The following is a 21420-nucleotide window of genomic DNA, read 5'->3' as shown; positions in this document are numbered from 1 at the left end:
ACTTTTACACTTATGCAATTAGACTAGGTAACAATGCCCTGGGAGAAGGAACAATTAAAAGGTTTCAATTTTCTTCAGGAAAGAGCTAAATTTTACCTGTCACCCTAGTGTTTAAATGGTTCCTTGACTAGCGCAAAGAAATTTATCATATTAGCTATTCAGAATATACAAATACAAAATTTAAAATTATCAGATTAGACTTTTACTGAGTGGCCAAATAGATGGGTGACCACCAGAAGGAAGTTAACAGTTCCTGCAGAGTGCTCCTGTGGCCATTACCCTTGATAACAGATATACCCCCCTCAGATACTTTTTATCTTCTCCAGGGCAAAGCAATGGGCTTTGAGGCTCAAAAAGAAACAGTATAATCAGACAGGAAACAAGTGATAGTATGAGAAACAGGCAGAAGATTTTATGCCTGTAGAACAGTTAGCAGTATCATGGCTTTAAGATAAGGGGTGGAAAGTTCAAGGGGGATTTTAGAGGAAGGTTTTTTTTTAAACTCAGAGTGGTCGGTGCGTGGAATGCACTGCCTGAGTCAGTGGTGGAGGCAGATACACTAGAGAAATTTAAGAGACTACTAGACAGGTACATGGAGGAATTTAAGGTGGGGGATTATATGGGAGGCAGGGTTTAAAGGTCAGCACAACATTGTGGGCCGAAGGGCCTGTACTGTGCTGTACTATTCTATGTTCTATGTGTTGCCTCCCCAGTTCCAGGGTCAAGGACATCTCTGAACAGCTACAGAAAATTCTTGAGAGGTCATTGTACATATTTGTACAGATGACAAGGGTAGAACCTGCAGAATGAGTTATAGGGAATTAGGTAAGAATAAGACTTTTAGGGTAGTGATCTCCAAATGCCTCCTGATGTCACGGGCTAGTGAGGTCAGAAACAGGATAGGCCAGGTGAATGTGCAGCTGAGGAAATGGTGCGGTGGGCAGAAATTCAAGTTCCTGGACTACTGGGATCTCTTCTGTACAAGAGGAACAGGCTGCACTTGAATCAGAGAGGGTCCAATATCCTTATGGAAAATTGATAATGCTGCATGGGAGGGTTTAGATTGGCAGGAGGATGGGACCATGAGCAAGAGCACATCATAGGATAAAGCAGTAGCCAGTGAGAGCATGAGTAGAAATTAGGGTATCCAGGGCCACAGAAAAGGTAGGGAAAGGAAATCTCGGTTAAACTACAGTTATTTCAATGTTCAAGGTTTATAGGTAGGCAGGCAAATTCAGAACATGGATTGGCTCTGACCACCGGCTGAGAGAAGTGCAGGATTGGCAGTTCAATATTCCAGAAGACAGATGTTACAGGTGTGACAGACATACAGGTAAGCAGAAGAGGGATGTAGTCTTTTTGATAAGCGAGTACATACAGTATGTTCTACATTAGAGATTTTTTAAGATATGTTTAGGTATGCATATGAATGTGAGGAAAATGGAAGGATATGAACATTGTACAGACAGGAATTATTAGCTTACTTTGTGGTCCAAAGGCTCTGCTTCTGTGATGTACTGTCCTAAGTTCTATAACAGCAGTACTTAGATTTTTACAAGTATCATGCAGTGGGGCGATATGGGTAGAGCTTAGAAACAGAAAGGGGAGGGTTACACTAGTTGGTCTGTATTAAACCACCACCCCCACACCTACTAGTTAATGGGCACTTGAGAAGCAGATGCATAGAGAAGTTGCTTAAAGTTCCAAGAATAACAAAGTTGTATTAATAGGAGATTTTAATATCTCCAGTATTAACTGGGCCACTCAGTGTTAAGGGACTAGACAGGGTGGAATTTGTGAAATATATCCGGTAAAGTTTCTTAGTTAATAATACTTACTCAGGTGGTTTCAATACTGGAGCTCCCCTTAGGAAATGAGGCAGGGCAAGTAACTGAAGTGGCAGACAGGGAGCACTTCGGCTCTAATAACTATTAGTTCATTAGTGACCATAGTGATAGAAAAGGATAGGAGAGGTCCACAGGTTGGGGCTTAAATTAGAGTAGGGCTAATTATCGGCAAATTGGGCAGTACCTAGCAGAGGTCAATTGGGTGAGCCTGTTTGAAAATAAGGCAACAAATGGCAAGTGAGAGGCTTTTAAGAGTGTGATATCAAAACTCTAGGAGCAGCATGTTCCCACTAGGTTGAAGGGCAAGTCTGCAAAGTTTAGCGATACTTGGCTGATGAGAAACATTGAGGCTCTGGTCAAGGAAAGCAAGGGAGAATATATTGGGTTTAGGAGGTGGGGGACAAGTAAATCCCTAGATATCTATAAGATTTACTTTACTTTATTGTCGCCAAACAATTGATACTACAGCATAAATCATCACAGCAATATTTGATTCTGTGCTTCATGCTCCCTGGAATACAAAGCAATAGTAAATATTAAAAATTTATATTATAAATCATAAATAGAAAATAGAAAAGGGAAAGTAAGGTTTGTGCAAAAAAACCGAGAGGCAGGTCCGGATACTTGGAGGATATGGCTCAGATCCGGGTCAGGATCCGTTCAGCAGATCTGTAGCTGTTCCCAAATCTTGTTGTACAAGTTTTCAAGCTCCTGAGCCTTCTCCCGGAGGGAAGAGGGACAAAAAGTGTGTTGGCTGGGTGGGTCATGTCCTTGGTTATCCTGGCAGCACTGCTCCGACAGCGTGCGGTGTAAAGTGAGTCCCAGGACGGAAGATTGGTTTGTGTGATGTGCTGTGCCGTGTTCCCGATTTTCTGCAGCTTCTTTCGGTCTTGGACAGGACAACTTCAATACCAGGTTGTGATGCACCCTAGAAGAATGCTTTCTATGGTGCATCTATAAAAACTAGTGAGGGTTTTAGGGGACAGGGCAAATTTCTTTAGCTTTCTCAGGATGTAAAGGCACTGGTGGGCCTTCTTGGCAGTGGACTCTGTCAGGTCATTTGTGATATTGACCGCGAGGAACTTAAAGCTCTTGACCTGTTCCACTTGTGCACCACCAATGTAAATAGGGTCGTGTGGTCCGCTACTTCTTCCGAAGTCAACAACCAATTCCTTCGTCTTGCTGACGTTGAGGGATAAGTTATTGTCTTTGCACCATGCCACCAGGTTCTTAATTTCCTCTCTATACTCAAATCCATCATTACCTGAGATACAGCCTACAATTGTGGTCTCATCAGCAAAACTTATATATTGAGTTCAATGGAAACTTAGCTACACAATCATGGGTGTACAGTGAGTACGGCAGGGGGCTGAGTACACAGCCTTGTGGGGCATCGGATTACTCTGAAGAGGAAAATCAAGAGGGCAAAGTGAGGGTATGAGACAGATATGGCAGATAAGGTTAAGGGCAATCCCAAGAAGTTTTGTAGTTTATATTAAGCGTAAAAGATTGGCTAGGGGAGAGTAGACACTTCAGAGAGCAGCAGAACCATCTATGTCTTGAAGATACACTGCATGCTATGGGTGGGATCTTAAATGACTATTTCTCTTAGCTGTTAATGGAGGAGAAAATAATGGTTGCTCAAGAGATAAGATAAAGAAATGGAGATGTTTTGGAGGATATTCGTATCACCATCGAAGAGGTATGTACCACCTTACAGTGAGAACATAATGTAGATAAATCCCAGGGTCTGACTAAGTGCATGCTTAGACTTTGTGGGAGGCTAGAGAGGAAATTGCAAAGGCTCTTGCATAGATATTCACTACATCATTAGCCACTGGTGAAATTTCTGAAAACTGGAAAATGGACATTGTTATTTACATTTGAGAACCGTAGCAGGTAGAAACCAAGGAAGTACAAGTCTGGCAACCTGTCATCAATAATGGAAAAGTTACTGGAAGGCATTCTGAGGGACAGAATCTACCAGCAGCTGGATAGATAAGAGTCTTATTAGGAGACTGTATGTGGGAAGTTGTGTTTATTTTGGAATATTTTGAAGAGGTAGCCAAAAGCGTAGATGAAGGTAAGGCAGTGAATGTGTCCATTTGGACTTTAGTAAGGCCTTCAACAAGGTTCCACATGGTATCTTGGCTTGGAAGGTTAGGTCCACGGAATACAGAGATAGCATCTTAGGCAAAATAAAAATTGGCTCAGGAGGTAAATTGCAGAGGGTAGGGGTTGAAGGTTGTTTCTTGGAATGCACGCTAATGACTAGTGGTGTTCTGAGAGGGTCAGTGTTGAAATCCTTGTTATTCAGTCTGAACGGATCCTGACCCGGATCTGGGCCGTACCCTCCAAATATCCGGACCTGCATCTCGGTTTTTTTGCACTACCTTACTTTCCATTTTTATATTTTCTATTTATGATTTATAATTTAAATTTTTAATATTTACTATCCATTTGTAATCCAGGGAGCGGGAAGCGCAGAATCAAATATTGCGATGATGATTGTATGTTCTAGTATCAGTTGTTTGGTGACAATAAAGTATAAAGCATAAGTATATAAATAACTTGGACGCAAGTACATTAAGATTGATCAGCACGTTGCAAATGACAATATTTGGATGTCTAGTTGACAGTAAAGTTATTATAGATTATAAGAGAATCTATAGGAAGTGGGCCGTGGAGCGGTAAATCGATTTTAATACAGGCAAGTGCAAAATGATGCATTATGGAAAGTCAACCCGGCATAAGACTTACACTATGAATTATAGGACGGAGAATGAAATGGGTCAGGGACTTGTGAGTACAAGCAGTGTCATAGGTAGACAGGATGGTGAGAAAGGTATTAAGCATGTTGGCCTTCATTGGTCAGGGTAATGAGTATAGGAGTTGGAACATTATGTTGCAGTTGAGTAAGCTTTTAGTGAGGCCACACTTGGAGTACTATATAGTTTTGATCACCCTGTAATAGAAAAGATGAGGTTAAAATGGAGAGTGCACAGAAGACTTACAACAATGTTACTAGGACAAGAGGGCCTGAGTTACAGGGAAGGGTTGGCTAGGCTAATTCTTTATTCCTTGGAACACAAGAGGATGAGGGATGACCTTATGGAAGTCTTTAGAATAATAGGAGGCGTAGATGAGGTGGATAGCAAGTCTTTTCCCTATTCAAAAACAAGGTTTAGAGTGAGTGGGAAAGATTTAAAAAGAACCTGAGGGGTAGTTTTTTCTACAAAGAATGGTGAGTATATGGAACATGCTGCCAGAGGAGGTGGTTGAGGCAGGTACAATAATATTTAAGAAGCACTTAATTAGGTACATAGACGGGTTTCTCAAGGGATATGGGGCAAACACAATAAACTGAGACTAGCTGCATGGACACTATGGTCAGCATAGATTCATTGGGCCAAAGGGCCTGTATCACTGCTATATCCTCTAATGACTTTATAAATCCTAACCAAAAATTACTATGGTAGTTGATTGAATGTTAGGCTGTCAACATTGTCAAGAGGCTTAAGAGTTTCTGTGTACTTATCAAGAAGTACCTGAAACCTTCCATCTTGCTCAGGGGTATTCCACTCCATTGAAATGAACAAGGTCTAGTCTAATCTGGCACAGGCTCCAAATCCAGAGATCTGTGTAAAATACATAGGAAACTGAAGGACTTTGGTGGACTCCAAATGCCAAAGATCTCCAAGTAAGTTCATTCACTTTGACAGGATTCAGATGGCTAATTTGTTTTTACTGACTAAGCAGTTCTATAGCTACCACATCTGTTTCTGAGTCTTTCTTGAGTAGACTGGAACCATTGCCACTCCATTGGAAATTGCTGTTGCCTTCATCCTGAAGTTCCCACTACCAATTTCCTTGGACAACAGTACAAATGACAATTGCTTGGCTGCTCTAATAAACCGACTAACACTTTTCTAACACTGTAACATCTCGAAAATGAAACAATAGGCTTAGTGTTCAATCTTCCACCCCAGAAAAGCTCTGAGCCAGGTTGAAAAGTTTGGATACAGGCTGAATTGAGGTGATGGAGTCCTGGGCCCAAGAGTGAGAAATGAGTCAATGTTCTTAACATCACAGGTAACATTTCCAAGTCACAAATCGTATAGAGATACATCACCAAGCCAGAGCCTTTTGCCTGTTGAGTCTGCAGCAACCACCAATCATCCATTTTATACTAAACCTATATTAGTTACAATGTTATTCTCCCTACATTCTCAATTCCCACTACTCACCTACAAACAAGGGACGATTTACAGCGATCAATTAACCAAATAGCTTCATGGCTGTGGACTTACCTTTGTGAACTTCATTTCTGAAAGTTTTTTTTATTTTATGCACAACTTATTTTTTTCCCTATACATTGGGTGTTTGATGGTCTTTTTTTGAATAGGTCCTATTGAGTTTCCTTCTTTTGTGGCTGCCTATAAGGAGACGAATCTCAAGGGTGCACATAGTATAAACAATTTGATAATAAATGTACTTTCAATTTGGGTCCATGGAATTGGCAGGCAGCAGTTCTATTAGCTGTATCATTTGCTGCCCTCAAGGGTGAATTAAGGAACCATAAAAAAGTCTCCATTACCTAGAATCATACTAGCATGAACTGGCTGGGTAAAAAGCCCATCCATCTATACACCAGTGCCTCTGTCAAACACTCAGAAGTGAAACACCTTCAGGTGCTTTACATGCAATACTTCACCCATAATAAGGCCAGAAGAGAGGTATTTTCTGATGATTGCAGCATTTAATTCCATTCTAAACTTCTAATATAATGAAGCAGACCGCAAAAGGAATTAAAGCTCTGTCATACAGGTCTTGGACAGAATATACCTATACATATTGTATTAAATTATGGGCTTCATAGGAAGCACAAATGGGATTACATAACATCAAAAAAAAAAGAGGGAAAGGTCATTAATCACATTACCACCATGTTGATGCACTAATGCTCCAGTTTGTAATTATTTTATTTTAATACACAAAAATCCAACAATCTCTGATGCAAGACATTGTCAGACTGTGTGCAGTTCTGCTACAGAACTGGCAGAAGGATATTAAACTAGAAAGAGTGCAGAAAAGATACAGAAGGATGTTGCCTGGACTAACTTACAAGGAGCAACTGGATAGGCTGGGACAGCTTTCCCTCGAGTGAAGGAAGCTGAGGAATGACCTTAAAGGTTTATAAAATTATTAAGTTAGGATGTGTCAGGATGATTTAAGATATAGACAATAAAATGAAACAAACATCAAGCTAATAGCAAATTTAAGGTTTATTGTCCGGTTAATAACTGACCCGAATTTAAAAAAATACAATAAAAAGGTCAAGCAAAGTGCATGAGTTTAGATTAGCTGCAAAAAGAAACAATTATGAATAGCAAAGGCAGTCAAAGGAAAGTTAAGGCTAAATAAAGACTAAGCAGGTAGTGCAGGATATATACATCCCAAAAGGAAGAAGTATTCTAAAGATAGAAAACAGGAGATAGAAAATGCATGTCAAAAAGGCAATAGACTATAGGGGATTTCAATATGCAGGTAAATTATGAAAATCAGGTTGATGCTGGATCTCAAGAGGGAGAATTTGTCGAATGTTACAAGGTGGCTTTTTAGAGTAGCTTGGAGATCAGTTGTCTGGACTGGGTGTTCTGCAATGAACCAGAATTGATTAGACAGCTTAAGGTAAAGGAACCCCTTAGGGGCCTGTGATGATAGAATTCACTCTTCACTTTGAGAAGGACAAGCAAAAGTCAGATACATCCGTATTACAATGGAGTGAAGAAAATTAGAGGCGAGAGAGAGGAGTTGGCCAAAATTAATTGGAAGGGAACACTAGCATGGGTGATGGCATAACAGCAACGGCTGGAATTTCTGGGAGCAACTTGGAAGGCAAGGATATATACATCCTAAAGAAGTAATATTCTGAAGGTAGGGTGACACAACCATGGCTGACAAGAAAAGCCAAAGCCAACATAAAGACCAAAGTCAGGGCATATAATAGAGCAAAAATTAGTGGGAAGTTAGAGGATTGGGAAGCTTTTAAAAACCAACAGAAGGCAACTAAAAGGTCATTAGGAAGGAAAAGCTGAAATATGAAGGTAAGCTAGCCAATTATATTAAAGAATGGAAAATTCCAATTGCCACTCCAGTCTTCAATAAGGGAGAGAGGCAGAAGAAAGAAAATTAGAGACCAGTTAGTCTGACCTCAGTGATTGGGAAGATGTTGGAATTGATTGTTAAGGATATGGTCTTAGGGTACCTGAAGGCACATGATAAAAATACAATAGTCAGCATGGTTTCCTTAAGGGAATATCTTGCTTGACAAATCTGTTGGAACTCTGAATAAATAACAAGCAGAATAGACAAAGGAGAATTGGAATGTGTTGTGGACTTCAAAAGGTCTTTGACAAAGTGATACACATAAGAGAGCTTAACAAGTTAAGAGCCCATGGTATTACAGCAAAGATTCTAGCATGGATAAAGCAGTAACCCACACAAAATGCTGGAGGAAAAAAGTATAGTTGGCGTTTCAGGCCGAAACCCTTCAGCAGGACTCTCTTCCAGATATGCCTACCCTGAAGTAGTTTAAATCTTCCCTTCAATGAGTGTTCAGTGAAACCCTCTCTCACTGCTTCCCTTCTGTGATTCCTGCTGCTCTTTTCTGCTGAGGTCCTCCACCATTTTGTGTGTGTTACTTAGATTTCCAGCATCTGCAGATTTTCTCTTGCTTATGAATGGATAAAGCAGTGGCTGATTGGCAGGAGGCAAAGAGTGGGAATAAAGGGAGCCCCTTCTTTTCATGTTGTATATCAAAGACTTGGATGACGGAACTGACAGCTTTGTGGCCAAGTTTGTGGATCATACAAAGATAGGTTCAGAACAGGTAGTTATGAGGATGTAGAGGTGCTACAGAAGAACTTAGACAGATTAAGAGAATGGGTAAAGACGTGGTAGATGGATTACGATGCCGTTAAGTGTATGGTCATGAACTTTGGCAAAAGAAATAAAAGCGTAGACTATTTTCTAAATGGAAAGAAAATTATGAAATCTGAGATGCACAAGAACCTGGGAGTCCTAATGTAGGATTCCCTAAAGGTTAATTTGCAGGTGGAGTTGGTGATGTGGAAGGCAAATGCGATGTTAGCATTCATTTCAGGAGGACTAGCATATTTAACGCAAGGATGTAATATTGAAGCTTTATAAAGCAAGGGTGAGGCCTCACTTGGAGTACTGAGAACACTCTTGGGCCCCTCATCTAAGAAAGGATGTGCTGACATCGGAGAGGGTTCAAAGGAGGTTCACAAAAGATTCAGGCATTGAAAGGCTTGTCATATGAACAGCGTTTGATGGCTGTGGGCTTGTACTCACTATAATTCAAGAGAATGAGGGGTGACCTCATTCACCTGGTGAAAGGCCTTGATAGTGGATATGGAAAGGAGGTTTGCTATGGTGGGGGAGTCCAGGAACAGACGACACCATCTCAAAATAGAGATTCTAAGACACCGTCTTAGGATGCAGATAAGGAGGAATTTCTTTAACTAAAGAGTGCCGTATTTGTGGAATTCATTGCCACAAGCAGCTTGGAGGCCAAGTCATCGAGTATATTTAAGGCAGAGGTTGATAGGTTCTTGACTAGTTTGGGCATGAAAGGTAGGAAAAGGCAGGAGATTGGGGCTGAGAGGGAAAATAGATCAGCCATCATGCAATGGTGGAGCAGACTCAATAGGCCAAATGGCCTAATTCTGCACATATATCTTATGGTCTCCTGGAAACCAACGCAGAGCTGAAGAACCAAAAGGGTAATTAGCATATCACAAACACAAGGGATTCTGCAGATACTGGAAATCCTGAGCCATACACAAAATGCTACAGGAACTTGGCAAATCAGGCTGCTGCTCCAAATCATTGGAGGGAAATAAACAGATGATGTTTCGGACTGAGTCACTTCATCAGGACTAGGAAGGAAACCAGAAACAGGCAGGTGGATGGAGTACAAACTAGATGGTAGGTGAGGCCAGGTGATGAGGAAGTCTGGGGGGGGGGTGCAATTAATTAAGAAGCTGGGAGGAGATAGATGGAAGAAGTAAACAGCTGAAGAAGGAATCTGATAGGAAAGGACAGTTGACCATGGAAGAAAGGGAAAGAGGTGCACTTTAAGGAGGTGATGGGCAAATAAGAAGAGAAGTGATGAGAGGTGAACCAATATAAAGAATGGAAAAATAGTAAGGGGAGGCAGGAGAAATGAACAAACATTAGAGAAATTGATGTTCATGCCATCAGGTTGGAGGCTACCCCAGGTGGGATATGATGGTTTGCTCCTCCAACATGAAAGTGGCTTCATCGTGGCAGTAGAGGAGGCCATGTACCAACATGTCAAAGTGTCGAAGCTGAAGTGAAATGGGTGGCCAATGTGGATGGAACAAAGGTGCCCAAGAAAGCATTTCTTCAGTCTATGTTGGGTCTTACTGATGTAGAGGAGGCCGCACTGGGAGCATGGATACCATAGATGGCCCCAAAAGACACTCAGGTGAAGTGTTGCCTAACCTAGAAGGACTGTTGGTGCCTTCAGTGGTGGTGAGAGAGAAGGTGTAGGGGCCGGTGTAGCACTTTCAGGGATAAGCTTCAGGAGTGAGATCAGTAGGGAAGGACGAGTGGACAAGGGAGACATGTAGAGACCAATCCTTATGGAAATAAGAGGTTGTGGGGAAGGGACAGATGTGTTTAGTGGCAGGATTTTGTTGTAGATGGTGAAAATTTAGCAGAATGAAGTGCTGGATCATTCTCCTAATGAGGCTTGAGGGGTGGCATGCAAGGATAAAGAAAATGTGATCCCTGTTATAGTGGCAGAAGGATGGGGTGAGGACAGATGTGCTGGAAATGGAGGAGATGCAGGTCAGGCAGCATCGATGGTGTTAGAAGGGAAGCACCATTCTGGGAAGAGTAAAGGTATCTCAGATGTTATGGAATGAAAAGCCTCAATCTCAGAACGCACTTGGCAGAGATGGAGAAACTAAGAAAAGGGCATTTTTAAAAGTGACATGATAGGATGAGATACAATCAAAATACCCGAGTCAGTAGGTTTATAAAAGATATCAGGGGATAGTTTGTCTTCACAGATAGAGAGAGAAAGCAAGATCAAGAAAGTGGAAAGAGGTGCTAGAGATGGACTAAGTAAATCTGAGGGTAGGTGGAAGTTGGTGAAGTTAATGAAATCGATGAACTCAGCATAGGTGCATGAAGCAGCACCAATACAGTTGTCAATGTAGAGCAGAAAGAGTTTGGGAGTGTGATCACATGGACTCGGTAAGTGGATAGCTGCATGTAGCCAACAAATATACAGCCATAGCTGGGGCTCACGTGGGGGCACATGGCTACACCTTGAGTTAGGATAAAGTGGGAGGAGCCAAAAGCGAAATTATTGAGTTGTTGAGGGTGAGAACCAGTTCTACCAGATTTAGAAGGGTGGTGGTGGTGGCGGGGAACTGGCTAGGTCTGTTATCCAGATGGAAGCAGAGAGCTTTAAGGCCTTTTTCATGGAGGTTAGAAGTGAATAGAAACTGGACATCCATATTGAAAATGAAGTGAGCAGGGCCAGGGAACTTAAAATGATTGAAGTGATCATGAGCATGTGAAGAATCACAGATATAGATGGGAAGGACTGAACCAAGGAGTATAAAATGGAGTTAAGGTGTGCAGGCACGAATTTAGTGGGGAAGGAGCAAACAATGGGCCTACTCAGACAGTCAAAGTTTGTCAATCTTGGGTAAGAGGTAGAAATAAGTAGTGCGGAGTAAGGGAACTAAGGTTGGTAGCAGTGAATGGGAGATCTCTACAGTTGAGAAGGTTGGTGATGGTGCAGAAGACAATGGCCTGAAGTTCCTTAGAGGGATCTTGTTGCAAAGATAAGTAAGGGCGCCAGGTCTCAGCAAGGTAAAGAATAGTCCACCAGACTACACCACCACCCACCTGGTCTGTGGGTTTGATGGTGAGGCTGGGATTGCTGTAAAGAGAGTAGAGTATTCAGAAGGTACGAGGTTCAAATAAGAGAGAGGAGTGAAGTTGAGATGGATGATGCCTCATCGACAGTTAAAGATGCAAAGATCGAGATCAGGCTGAAGACCACTTATCATCAGTAGGGGGTAGGAATCCTTGCCAAAGAAGTTGGCTTGGAGGCGGAGGTAATGGAAGAAGAGCTCAATGTCATGAGAGGCACAGAACGCACTTTGCGCAAGTGTAGAGGCACAAAGATAAGGCTGCTGCTGAGGACAGAACACTCTGCTTCAGAGAGGGGAAAGCAAAGACATGGCAGGGATTAGAGCTAGGGTCAGGGGAGGGTAGAGAGTTGGCAGGTTCGGGAGAGGGAAGATTGGTATGGTTCAGGGAAAGTGGGTGAGAGGAAGGTGAGGACTCAGAGCAATAAAATGGGGACAAGGGACAACAGGTGACTGAGGGACCTGGGGTTGGTGAGGAGTAGTAGTGGAAGAAGAGGACCCAGCAGCAGTGAAAAAAGTGGAGGTGGAGACAGAGGTTGGAGCTGGAGATTACTGGATCTGCAGTCTGAAGGTGGCCAGGCAGTGTCAAGATCAGAACCACTGGAGCAGTGGGTCTATCATCTCAAGATGGCTGGGGCTGAGGTTGGAACTAGAGCGGGAGGAGGCAGAACCATGGCCTGCAGGAGGCAGAGCATGACAACGGAAGAATGTTCTATTGTCCCAATAAAGAAAGAAAGATTTTAAAATGGAGTTAAAATAAACAAAAAATTAAAAAAGGTACTAAGTAATTAAACTTAAAAGCTTTGATGGAAAATGAAAGAATTAATAAGCATCAGGATTCATAGATTAGTCAACAGTTCATCTGTCCATTCAGAGCTGAATGAAGAAGATTAATGCAAATTGCACCCAAAATGAAGATTAGAAAGAAATTTCAAAGAACGATTGTCCTTGGGATATCTGCATTAGACTCAGAACCTGTCGTGTGGTGTAAGGTAATAAACTTATCACACTGTGCTTCCTAAGCCACTGAAAATAATTGCTGAATTTCACCACTGGAAGACTAATCCAGAAGATTAAAGGTGTATGGACTCCATGGTGAATTGGCTGTTTGGATTCAGAATTGGCTTGTGTATAGAGGACAGAGGGTACTGGTTGAAGTGACTTAATCGAGCTGGAAATCTGTAACTAGCAGAGTTCACGAGGACTGTGCTGGGACCCCTGCTGTTTGTAATATACATAAATAACCTGGATGAAAATGTAGGTGTGTAAGATAGTACATTTGCTGATGATACCAAGATTGGTGGAGTTGTGGATGGTGTAGAAGACTGGCAAAGAATACAACATGATATAGACCAGTTGAAGATATGGGCTGAGAAATGGCAGATTGAGTTTAGCCCAGAAAAACGTGAGGTGTTGCACCTCGGTAGGGCAAATGCAAGGGGACTGTACACCGTTATGAGCAAGGTCCTTCAGTGTCGCAGAGCAGAGAGTTCTTGGGATCCAAGTTCATAGCCCTTTGAGAGTGGCTACACAGGTGGTTAAGGTGGCTTATGGAATGCTTGCTTTTATTAGTTGAGGTTCTGAGTTCAAAGGTCAGGAGGTTATATTGCGACTTTATAAAACTCTGATTAGGCCACATCTAGAGTATTGCATACAGTTCTGTTCACCCCACTATTGGGAGGATGTTGAGGCTTTAGAGAGGGTGCACAAGAGATTTATCAGGATGCTGCCCGGTTTAGAGGGCACTGGCTATCACAAAAAGCTGGACAAACTTAAGATGTTTTCTCTGGAATGTTGCAGGCTGAAGGGAGATCTGATAGAGGTTTACAAGGTTATGAGATGCATAGATAGAGTGGACAGAGTATCTGTTTCCCAGGGTTGAAATGTCTAATACTAGAGGCAGACATTGAAGGTGAGAGGGGGTAGGTTCAAGGGGAATGTGAGGGGTAGGTTACTTAAAGTGGCGGATGCCTGGTATGGTGGTAGAAGACAAATAAATTAGAGGCTTTTAAGAGATGGTTGGACAGGTGCATGGTTGTAAGGAAGTTTAAGGAATATGATCATGGTGTAGGCAGTGTTCAGGTGTTTTCGATTTGCTTTTTAGCTGGTTCCACACAACACTGTGGGCCCAGTGGCCTGTTCCTGAGCTGTACTCTTCTATATTCTAAAGAAGATGAATCAGTTGCATCTAGAGCTGTTGGTTAAATGTTAACACCATTGATGCAAATCAGGCTCACTGATGTTTTAAAAAAAGGGAGAAAACAATAAACTGAGTGTTATTTAACATTCCCAATTATCACCTGAAGGATAGTCAGTTAATAAGCAAAATATACAATTAATAACACCTAATACAGGCTTTTAAAATGCAAATACAAACTCATTTTCTTATGCTTCTGAAAAAGTGCTTTCTGAAGCATCTCTCAGCTTGGAAAATAAGACTTAGTTACATTATTCTGCAATGCAGCCAATTAGTCAATTCAGTCACAAAGACCATATTTCTCAGCTGTTAAACCAATGAAAAGTTGTTCCTTTACTTCAAGTTAGATACACTATTAACATGCTGTATACTTTCTAAATGCTGACAAAATATACACCAGGTCAATTCAAGTTACTAAAACATGACTAATAGGCAATGAGAAAAAATACATCTGTTTTTCTTAGTTTCAACTAACATGCTGACAAAATAAAACAGTGAGCACAAAATACCTGTTGACAAATACGAGGATGATCAGACTGTATCAGTCTATGGAATAGTAATCTAGCTGCATTCATGTCAATCCCTGAGTACTTGGAACTGGTTTTATAATGATCATCATTGCTGAAACAAAAATACTACCAATTAGTTGATAGACATCCAAATGTCATGGCTTTATATTTAATTACTAGATGAATTTGATTGCTAAATTTTATTTTTCTTCTTATCCATCCACTACTGACCATAAAAAATGCTGCACTATGCCACAGTTAAAACTCTCAAATTACTTCTGAATGTCTTATAGGTTTCAGCCAAATATTTGTTATATATAATTTCAAAATGCACCAACTGTAATGAAAACAGCTTTTTCAGTATGGTTTTGTAGATGTTCATTTAATGCAATACAAATGATCTAGTCAAGTATAATTTAATCAAAATTTTGCATTTTTAATTTATGGATTGTAAATCAGGAACCCAAGCACAAGAATTTTAGGAGGCACATATTTTTGGTTGCCAAAATCATTATTTCCTTTGTTTATTAAAATATTTGATGCATAGATTCAGTTGCTTCTAAATGTTGACTTGTCACCAAGAAACATGACATTTAGAAGTATAAGGAGTTAATTCTTCTCTAGCAGAATAATCTAAGGTACAAGTGACAAGAGCTATAAAAAAAATCCTAAAACAAAATCATGTTTTGGTATTTGTTATTTGATTTTCTTTTAAGTAGGGGCAAGATATAATTAGGTCACAGGTAATTGTGAAAGGACAATTGATTGAAGACTTCTAATAGAGGGTTTGAATATTTTAAGGTGAAGATGCAGATATTTAACACATATTGGGGTGATAAGTTCTATGGGTAGATGCATCACATGATTGTGGTCACATTCATTTCAATCAATACTTTGCTAGTGGTGCAGTGGATGAACCATTTCAGCTATTAATTCATATAAAAGGAGAAAAACAATTAAATTAAATTAAAAATATCCCCAACTTGAAGATACCAAAGGTGGTCTAAAAGGATGATGAACTGCACATGACCAGTGAAAAGTCATGGAACTATTTGGTTTAGAGAATAGGCCCTTTCTGTTGACCAAGATTTTCATCTATGCTAGTCCCATTTGCTCATTTTCCTTTGAAGTTTTCCTATCCATGTACCTGTCTAAGTGTCTTTTACATCAGGTTAATGTACCTGACTTAACCACTTCCTCTGGCAGCACATTCCATATAAAATCACCTCTAAAAAATGTTTTAAATATTCCAATAAATGTTGCCAGACCATGAAGTTAAGATTCTAAAATGGGTGATCCGAACCAGTCCTCTGGGGGTAAGGGGACTGAAGGAAGAGGAAATGCAAAAGATGTGTGTAACATTTTGGAGAATGGGTTACAATGTCAAAATCATTTTAAAGGTTACAACTAATACTATTAATTTCAGGCCAAGACAAAATCCCTTCTCTGAAAATTTAATTTGAATACCTGGAAATAAAAACTGAAAAACTGTCACGACATACATAGTTGTTCCCCTTATTTGGTGTTTCATTGCTGAATTTATTAAACGTGTCAACTCCGTTTTGGCCACTTCGCTTGACTTTGTGGTACAACCTCAACATGTGCCTCGTCAAATAGCAGCTATTAAGTACTGCAAGATGAATACAAGATAAATGTAGTTTCACTTAGAACACAGATGGTTTAAACACTGGTGCTCAAACTTGTACAAATTTAACACAGCTCACTTTAAAGTTGCAGTGCATTTAGGAAACTATATTAATCTCAGTATTTATAACATTGTATTACCTATAGGCAAGAAAGCTTCCATTTAGGCAGCCCTCTGACGAGAACACAGTATCGATTTCACTATGGTGAAAAAGAGACACCACATAAGTTACAAATGTTCCAATTTAACCATAACAAAAGTATTTCTCTACTCCTCAACTGAATCTTAACGTCTGCATTGAATGACATATCTCCGTATTGCACGAGGATGGAATTACATTTACTTTATGGTTAAAGTTAAATGGTAGTCATGCATTCCTGTAAAACAAAATTCTGATACAACTCAAAATACAAAGAAATTCTTCAAGAATACGAGTAATATTTCTTATAACAATGTAATGATAATTCAGGGAACAATATACCTCGAATAAAGGCTATTTAGCCATATTTAAGCAGTACAGAATTTTTGGAACTGGCTTATTATGTACTTATTTTTATGTGGACATTAGCCTGCCTTTGGACGACTTCTTTATGTATTTTTTCCATAGTCTTTCATGAGACACCCAAGTGGTCAGCTATATTCCTGGGTACAACACATTGATGCAGTTACAAAGGCAGCACAACAGTGGCTAAACTTCATTAAGAGTTTCAGGAGATTTGGTACGTCACCAAAGACACGAGTAATTTTTTTTAAAAACAGATGTACCATCGAGAGCATTCGAACTGGCTGCATCACTGTCTGGTATTGGGGAGAGGCACCACACTACGGAAGTGCACGGCACAAGGTTGGAATAAGCTGCAGAAAGTTGTAAACTCAAGTCAGTTCCATCATGGGCACTAGCATACAAGACACCTTCAGGAGCGATGCCTCAAAAAGGCAGCATCCTTCATTAAGAACCCCATAACCTAGGACACATCCTCTTATTGCTACCATCAGGGAGGTACATACATACATTGTGTGTGTGGGGGGGGGGGGAGTGTGTGTGTAAATTCCATGACATATACCGGTGATATTAAACTTGATTCATTGTGTGTGTTATTTTGATGATGCGTTACCTCCGTCAGGCAGCAGCTCCTATAAATACTATCAGATGGTGATGTCCAGGATTGGTGCTCACGATGTATTGGGTAGCTTCTTACACTCCTGTGCATTGGAACTGCTGTACCAGACTGCAATGCAGCTACTCAGGTTACGTTCTACTGTATATCTGTAGATGCTCATTACAAGTATTCAATGAGCCAAACCTGCTTAACCTCACAAAAAGATTCCTGCATACTTTTGTCATTGTATCTGTCTAACTGGGCTCGTTAGCTACCTCTGCGAAAAACCACGTGACTCAGCAGTGAGAAGGCCACCTTAATAAAAATATACGTCAAGGGTCGGTTTGACTTGGGGTTCAACCAAACAGGAATGTTGCGACATTCCAATTAAAGAAACCTCAATTTGAGCGAATGCTGTGTAAATACTGCCCACACACAATTATCAGTCAGCAAAAAATAACAGATAGTACACTGCATAAAATGATAAAGAAAGCATAATTACTAATTTCAGCTTTATCAAACAGTTATTAAAAGAAAGAAAAAAATAAATAAATAGGGCCCATTACAGTTCGACCCATCTAAATGAGCACATGACCACTGGAGTCCATCTCTTCCAACGATGGGTATAACAGGATTTCATGGCACTGAACCCACTGATTGTGTGAAAGCACCTGCCACAGTCCAAACTTCCCTCCAAGTCCATCTCGAACTGGCTCTCTGTCTCACGCACACAAGAATATTGGCCTTCCACCTTGTAGCCATTCATCTGCACAGAGCACTTTGTGTAATGGGGACTCTCCTTCCAACAGCATTCTGTGGCATCTTTCCTTCCGTCTTGCTCTGCAACTGCAGCCAAAAAAGCCCAAACCAGACTACTGTCTGTTTCAAATCTCTCTCCACTATGCTCTCTCTAGAACTTTCTCCAGATCTCACCATCGTGATTGCTTGACACAACATTCCCAAGTTGAACAGCAGGGCTTTTTATCTTTAGCTGAAACCAAGATATTCTATCAGGACACACTGCTTTTGCAGAAAACTGCTAAAATGAAATACCTACAGCATAGCTGTAGAAATCTCAATCAGGACAATACATCCTCCCCCCATCAAAAACAGTCATGTCCTCATGACTATGAAACTTATTAAGCCATTATTAATAACACTGTATTCAAATGAGTTTTGTGATTTTAGGACCCCCCCTGAATCCAACTGTAAATGGAAGTAACACATCTTGCCATGGGAATGGATGTTTCAATGTTTCCCAGGTGCATCCTCTGCCGGCGTAGCTAGGGGTTTCCTGACTTTTTGAGACCTTTCCTGTCTACTAGAGGATGCCTCCCCATCTATCACTCGTGCCTGCTGGCAGCTCATGTCCCCTGCCCCATGACTGATTTAAGCTTCCTTCAGCCCAAGCAAGTGTTGCTGAATGTTTCAAACCTTTGCTGGTGCTAACCGGCAAGACCTCTCCTGGAAAAGTGTGTCCTCGTTCACTCCAATAGTGTGGCAAGTACCCTTGTAGCAACTAACATCCGACTCGTCAGTAGAAAAGACATCTTTGCACGCCATCTCCGCACTCCGACATCTCCTCAGCCAACTGCCTTTTCCGTTCCTCTAGCATCGGTGAGTCACTAAAGTTGCATGACTTTGATGTCAACTTCCTTGATCCAAGAGACTGCTTCTTTTCCGTCTTCCCTGGAATACTAGACACTACCATCATAGAAAAAAGAGGGGTAATCGGAATCCTACATCTGAGGGTGACATCTCTTCCTGATGCGTTCCTAACAATCACTACTATTCTGTTTGCATAAACAGCCAAAGATCTCTGCAGATCAGGCCTCACCAACAGTCCCGCAGGTAAACATGATTCTTCCTGATGATCATTAGCATCCACCTGGATGGCTGAGTCGTTGGGCATTCCAGCAAATTTGCAAGTTCCCATCACTCTAGCTACTCCTCCAGGATGTAACATGACAGGTTAGGAGGAACTTGCACCTTCTCAAAAGCAGTTCTGAACACAGGGTGAATGAACAAGGTTTTCAAAAAGTTCTCTCCACTTCTCTCCTTGCATGCTCCCATGAGCCTTCTCACAATGCAAGTATCTGTTCCTACATGAATGGAAGCTGTACCCTTTTCAACTGGATCCGGGCAGTCCAACAGTTGGTCTCAGTTATTCCAACTTCTGCTTCCGAAAACTCCAGTTTCAATGATAAGTAGCCATTGTATGGGTATTCATCAGTACTAAGCTCCTGAATCTCAAGGGCACGAAGTGACATCAATGGTAAATGCATCAAAAACTGGTTGTAAAAGTATCTATAAAGCAAAGTAACCTGTGTCAAGTGTGGCTCTAGTATAAACACCTTAAATCTACATAAAATACTTCAGAGCCCAGTCCCACTTAACATTTAGGAATAGTGTTTTGCACTTTATTATTTCCCTTGATACACTGATTGGAATGCACCCACTCTGAGATGCCAGCCTGTTCCTTTATTGTATACATCTGTAGTTTTGCCTTTTTCCTTCACTGTTTGATTAACCGCTGACTTGCTTTTTGAGCCTTTCAACCTCGCTTGAAATGCCCACCTTCTCCACAGTGGTAACAGAAAATACCAGTTCCCTCTCTAGTCAAGAGATCCTTTTCAGCAGCAGTCCTGTCATAAATCCTACAGGTGGGTCGGGTTTCCCAGCCGACGTATTACTTTTAGCAGAAACACAAGCAGACATCCATCAAATCAGCTCAGCTTCAAGGTTTTCCACCTCATTCCTCAAAAGCTCTATTTGTGTCATCAGAGGTCACTTTACCAGCAAAGGCTACTGAGAAGAAACCTGGCTCTGGAAACATTCCGCTTCTCTATCATGTTTTCCTCCTAACTTCTGAGTAATTCATTAAAGGATGGAGGAGGGTACATCTTGGGTTATTCGAATACAGAGCAATCATGTCACCTAACAGTGCGCCCTTCACAAGTTGTTCCATCCTCAAGCAATTTCTCTCAGACAGTTGAATGCCCCCTTTGTGATACAAACAATGCAGCCATTTCACCAATCTGAAAATGTAGGCAGACAGCTTCTCTCCCTCCTGGAACGTGTGGCTAAACTTCATCTTAAGATCAGCTGCACCTGCAAGCTCTGGAAGATGCTTTTGCCTTTGCTGAAAGTAATTAGCTGATGTGACTAATGGATCTTCTGCCTTTAGGAACCTTATATCAGCTGCCACTTTAAACTCTCCAACAGTCTTTCTTTCATATTATCTGAGCACTGCCACTCATCCAGTAACTGAGATGTCTACTCCACCCAAACCTCATATTTTTCCTCTCCATCGGGTATGGGCTTGACTCCAGAGAACACTCCCAGCCTACAATAACTTTGGCTCTCCGCAGGTACACTTTGGCATTTATCAACCAGTGATGTAATAGCCGAAACCAGCTCAGAATTTAAATCAACCATTGAAGAACCAATTAGACCTTTCACATCAGACAACTCTCCTCCCTCATCTCACAGAAATGAGAACAAGGTCTTCACCCTTGGCTATCTTCCCCACTTCTCTAAAAAAAATGTGGACTGCCCATGGCCCCACCTCTCCAGGGTCTCCTAGCATATCGGGCAGCGCAAATTCAGTCCCGTCAATGCAAGACTGGACTAACACGTCATCCTTACCAGCTGATTAGTCAATGTGCCGTTCAATCAGCGCAACTTTACCCAACACTTTTACAGAACCTCGCACTCTAATAAGCAGATCATCAGGGCTTCAGATACCCACTCCACTCAGAACACAAATGTTATTTGCGGATCACCTCTTTGAATCACACCAAAGCTTAATCCCTGCAGTGTCCATAATAAAGTACCTTAATCACTTCTAAACAGCAGTCACACAGCATCAAAGGAATCCAGGATGAGACCCCACAAATGTAACCCTCTCACTGAGCTCACATGTAAACTTGGCTCAGTTGCTCCTCTGCTAACACTATCATGACTCAGAGGTGAGAAGGCCACCTTTGATAAACAATATATGTCTAGGGTCGGTATGATTTGGGGTAATTCAACCAAACAGGAATGTCATGATGTTCCGATTAACGAAACCTTGAGTTGGGCGAATGCTGTGTAAATACTCCCCATACACAATTATCAGT

General features: G+C 41.2%; 1 protein-coding gene across 2 annotated transcripts in view; it reads right to left on the bottom strand.

The window, feature by feature from the left end:
- The window catches only part of herc4 (HECT and RLD domain containing E3 ubiquitin protein ligase 4), a 118459-nt gene that overhangs the window by 47394 nt on the left and 49645 nt on the right, over positions 1 to 21420 (bottom strand). For both annotated transcript variants that reach the window (XM_063071529.1, XM_063071530.1), the window contains exons 11-12: positions 16340 to 16399; positions 14555 to 14666 (exon numbers count right to left, since the gene is read on the bottom strand). In XM_063071529.1, coding sequence (XP_062927599.1) covers positions 14555 to 14666; positions 16340 to 16399 — 172 coding nt within the window. The remainder of the gene's footprint in view (positions 1 to 14554; positions 14667 to 16339; positions 16400 to 21420) is intronic.

This window comes from Mobula hypostoma, chromosome 19 (assembly GCF_963921235.1).
Source record: "Mobula hypostoma chromosome 19, sMobHyp1.1, whole genome shotgun sequence".
In the NCBI taxonomy this organism is placed as follows: Eukaryota; Metazoa; Chordata; class Chondrichthyes; order Myliobatiformes; family Myliobatidae; genus Mobula; species Mobula hypostoma.
The sequence above is the reverse complement of the archived record's forward strand: the minus strand, read 5'-3'. Positions and strand labels throughout refer to the sequence as shown.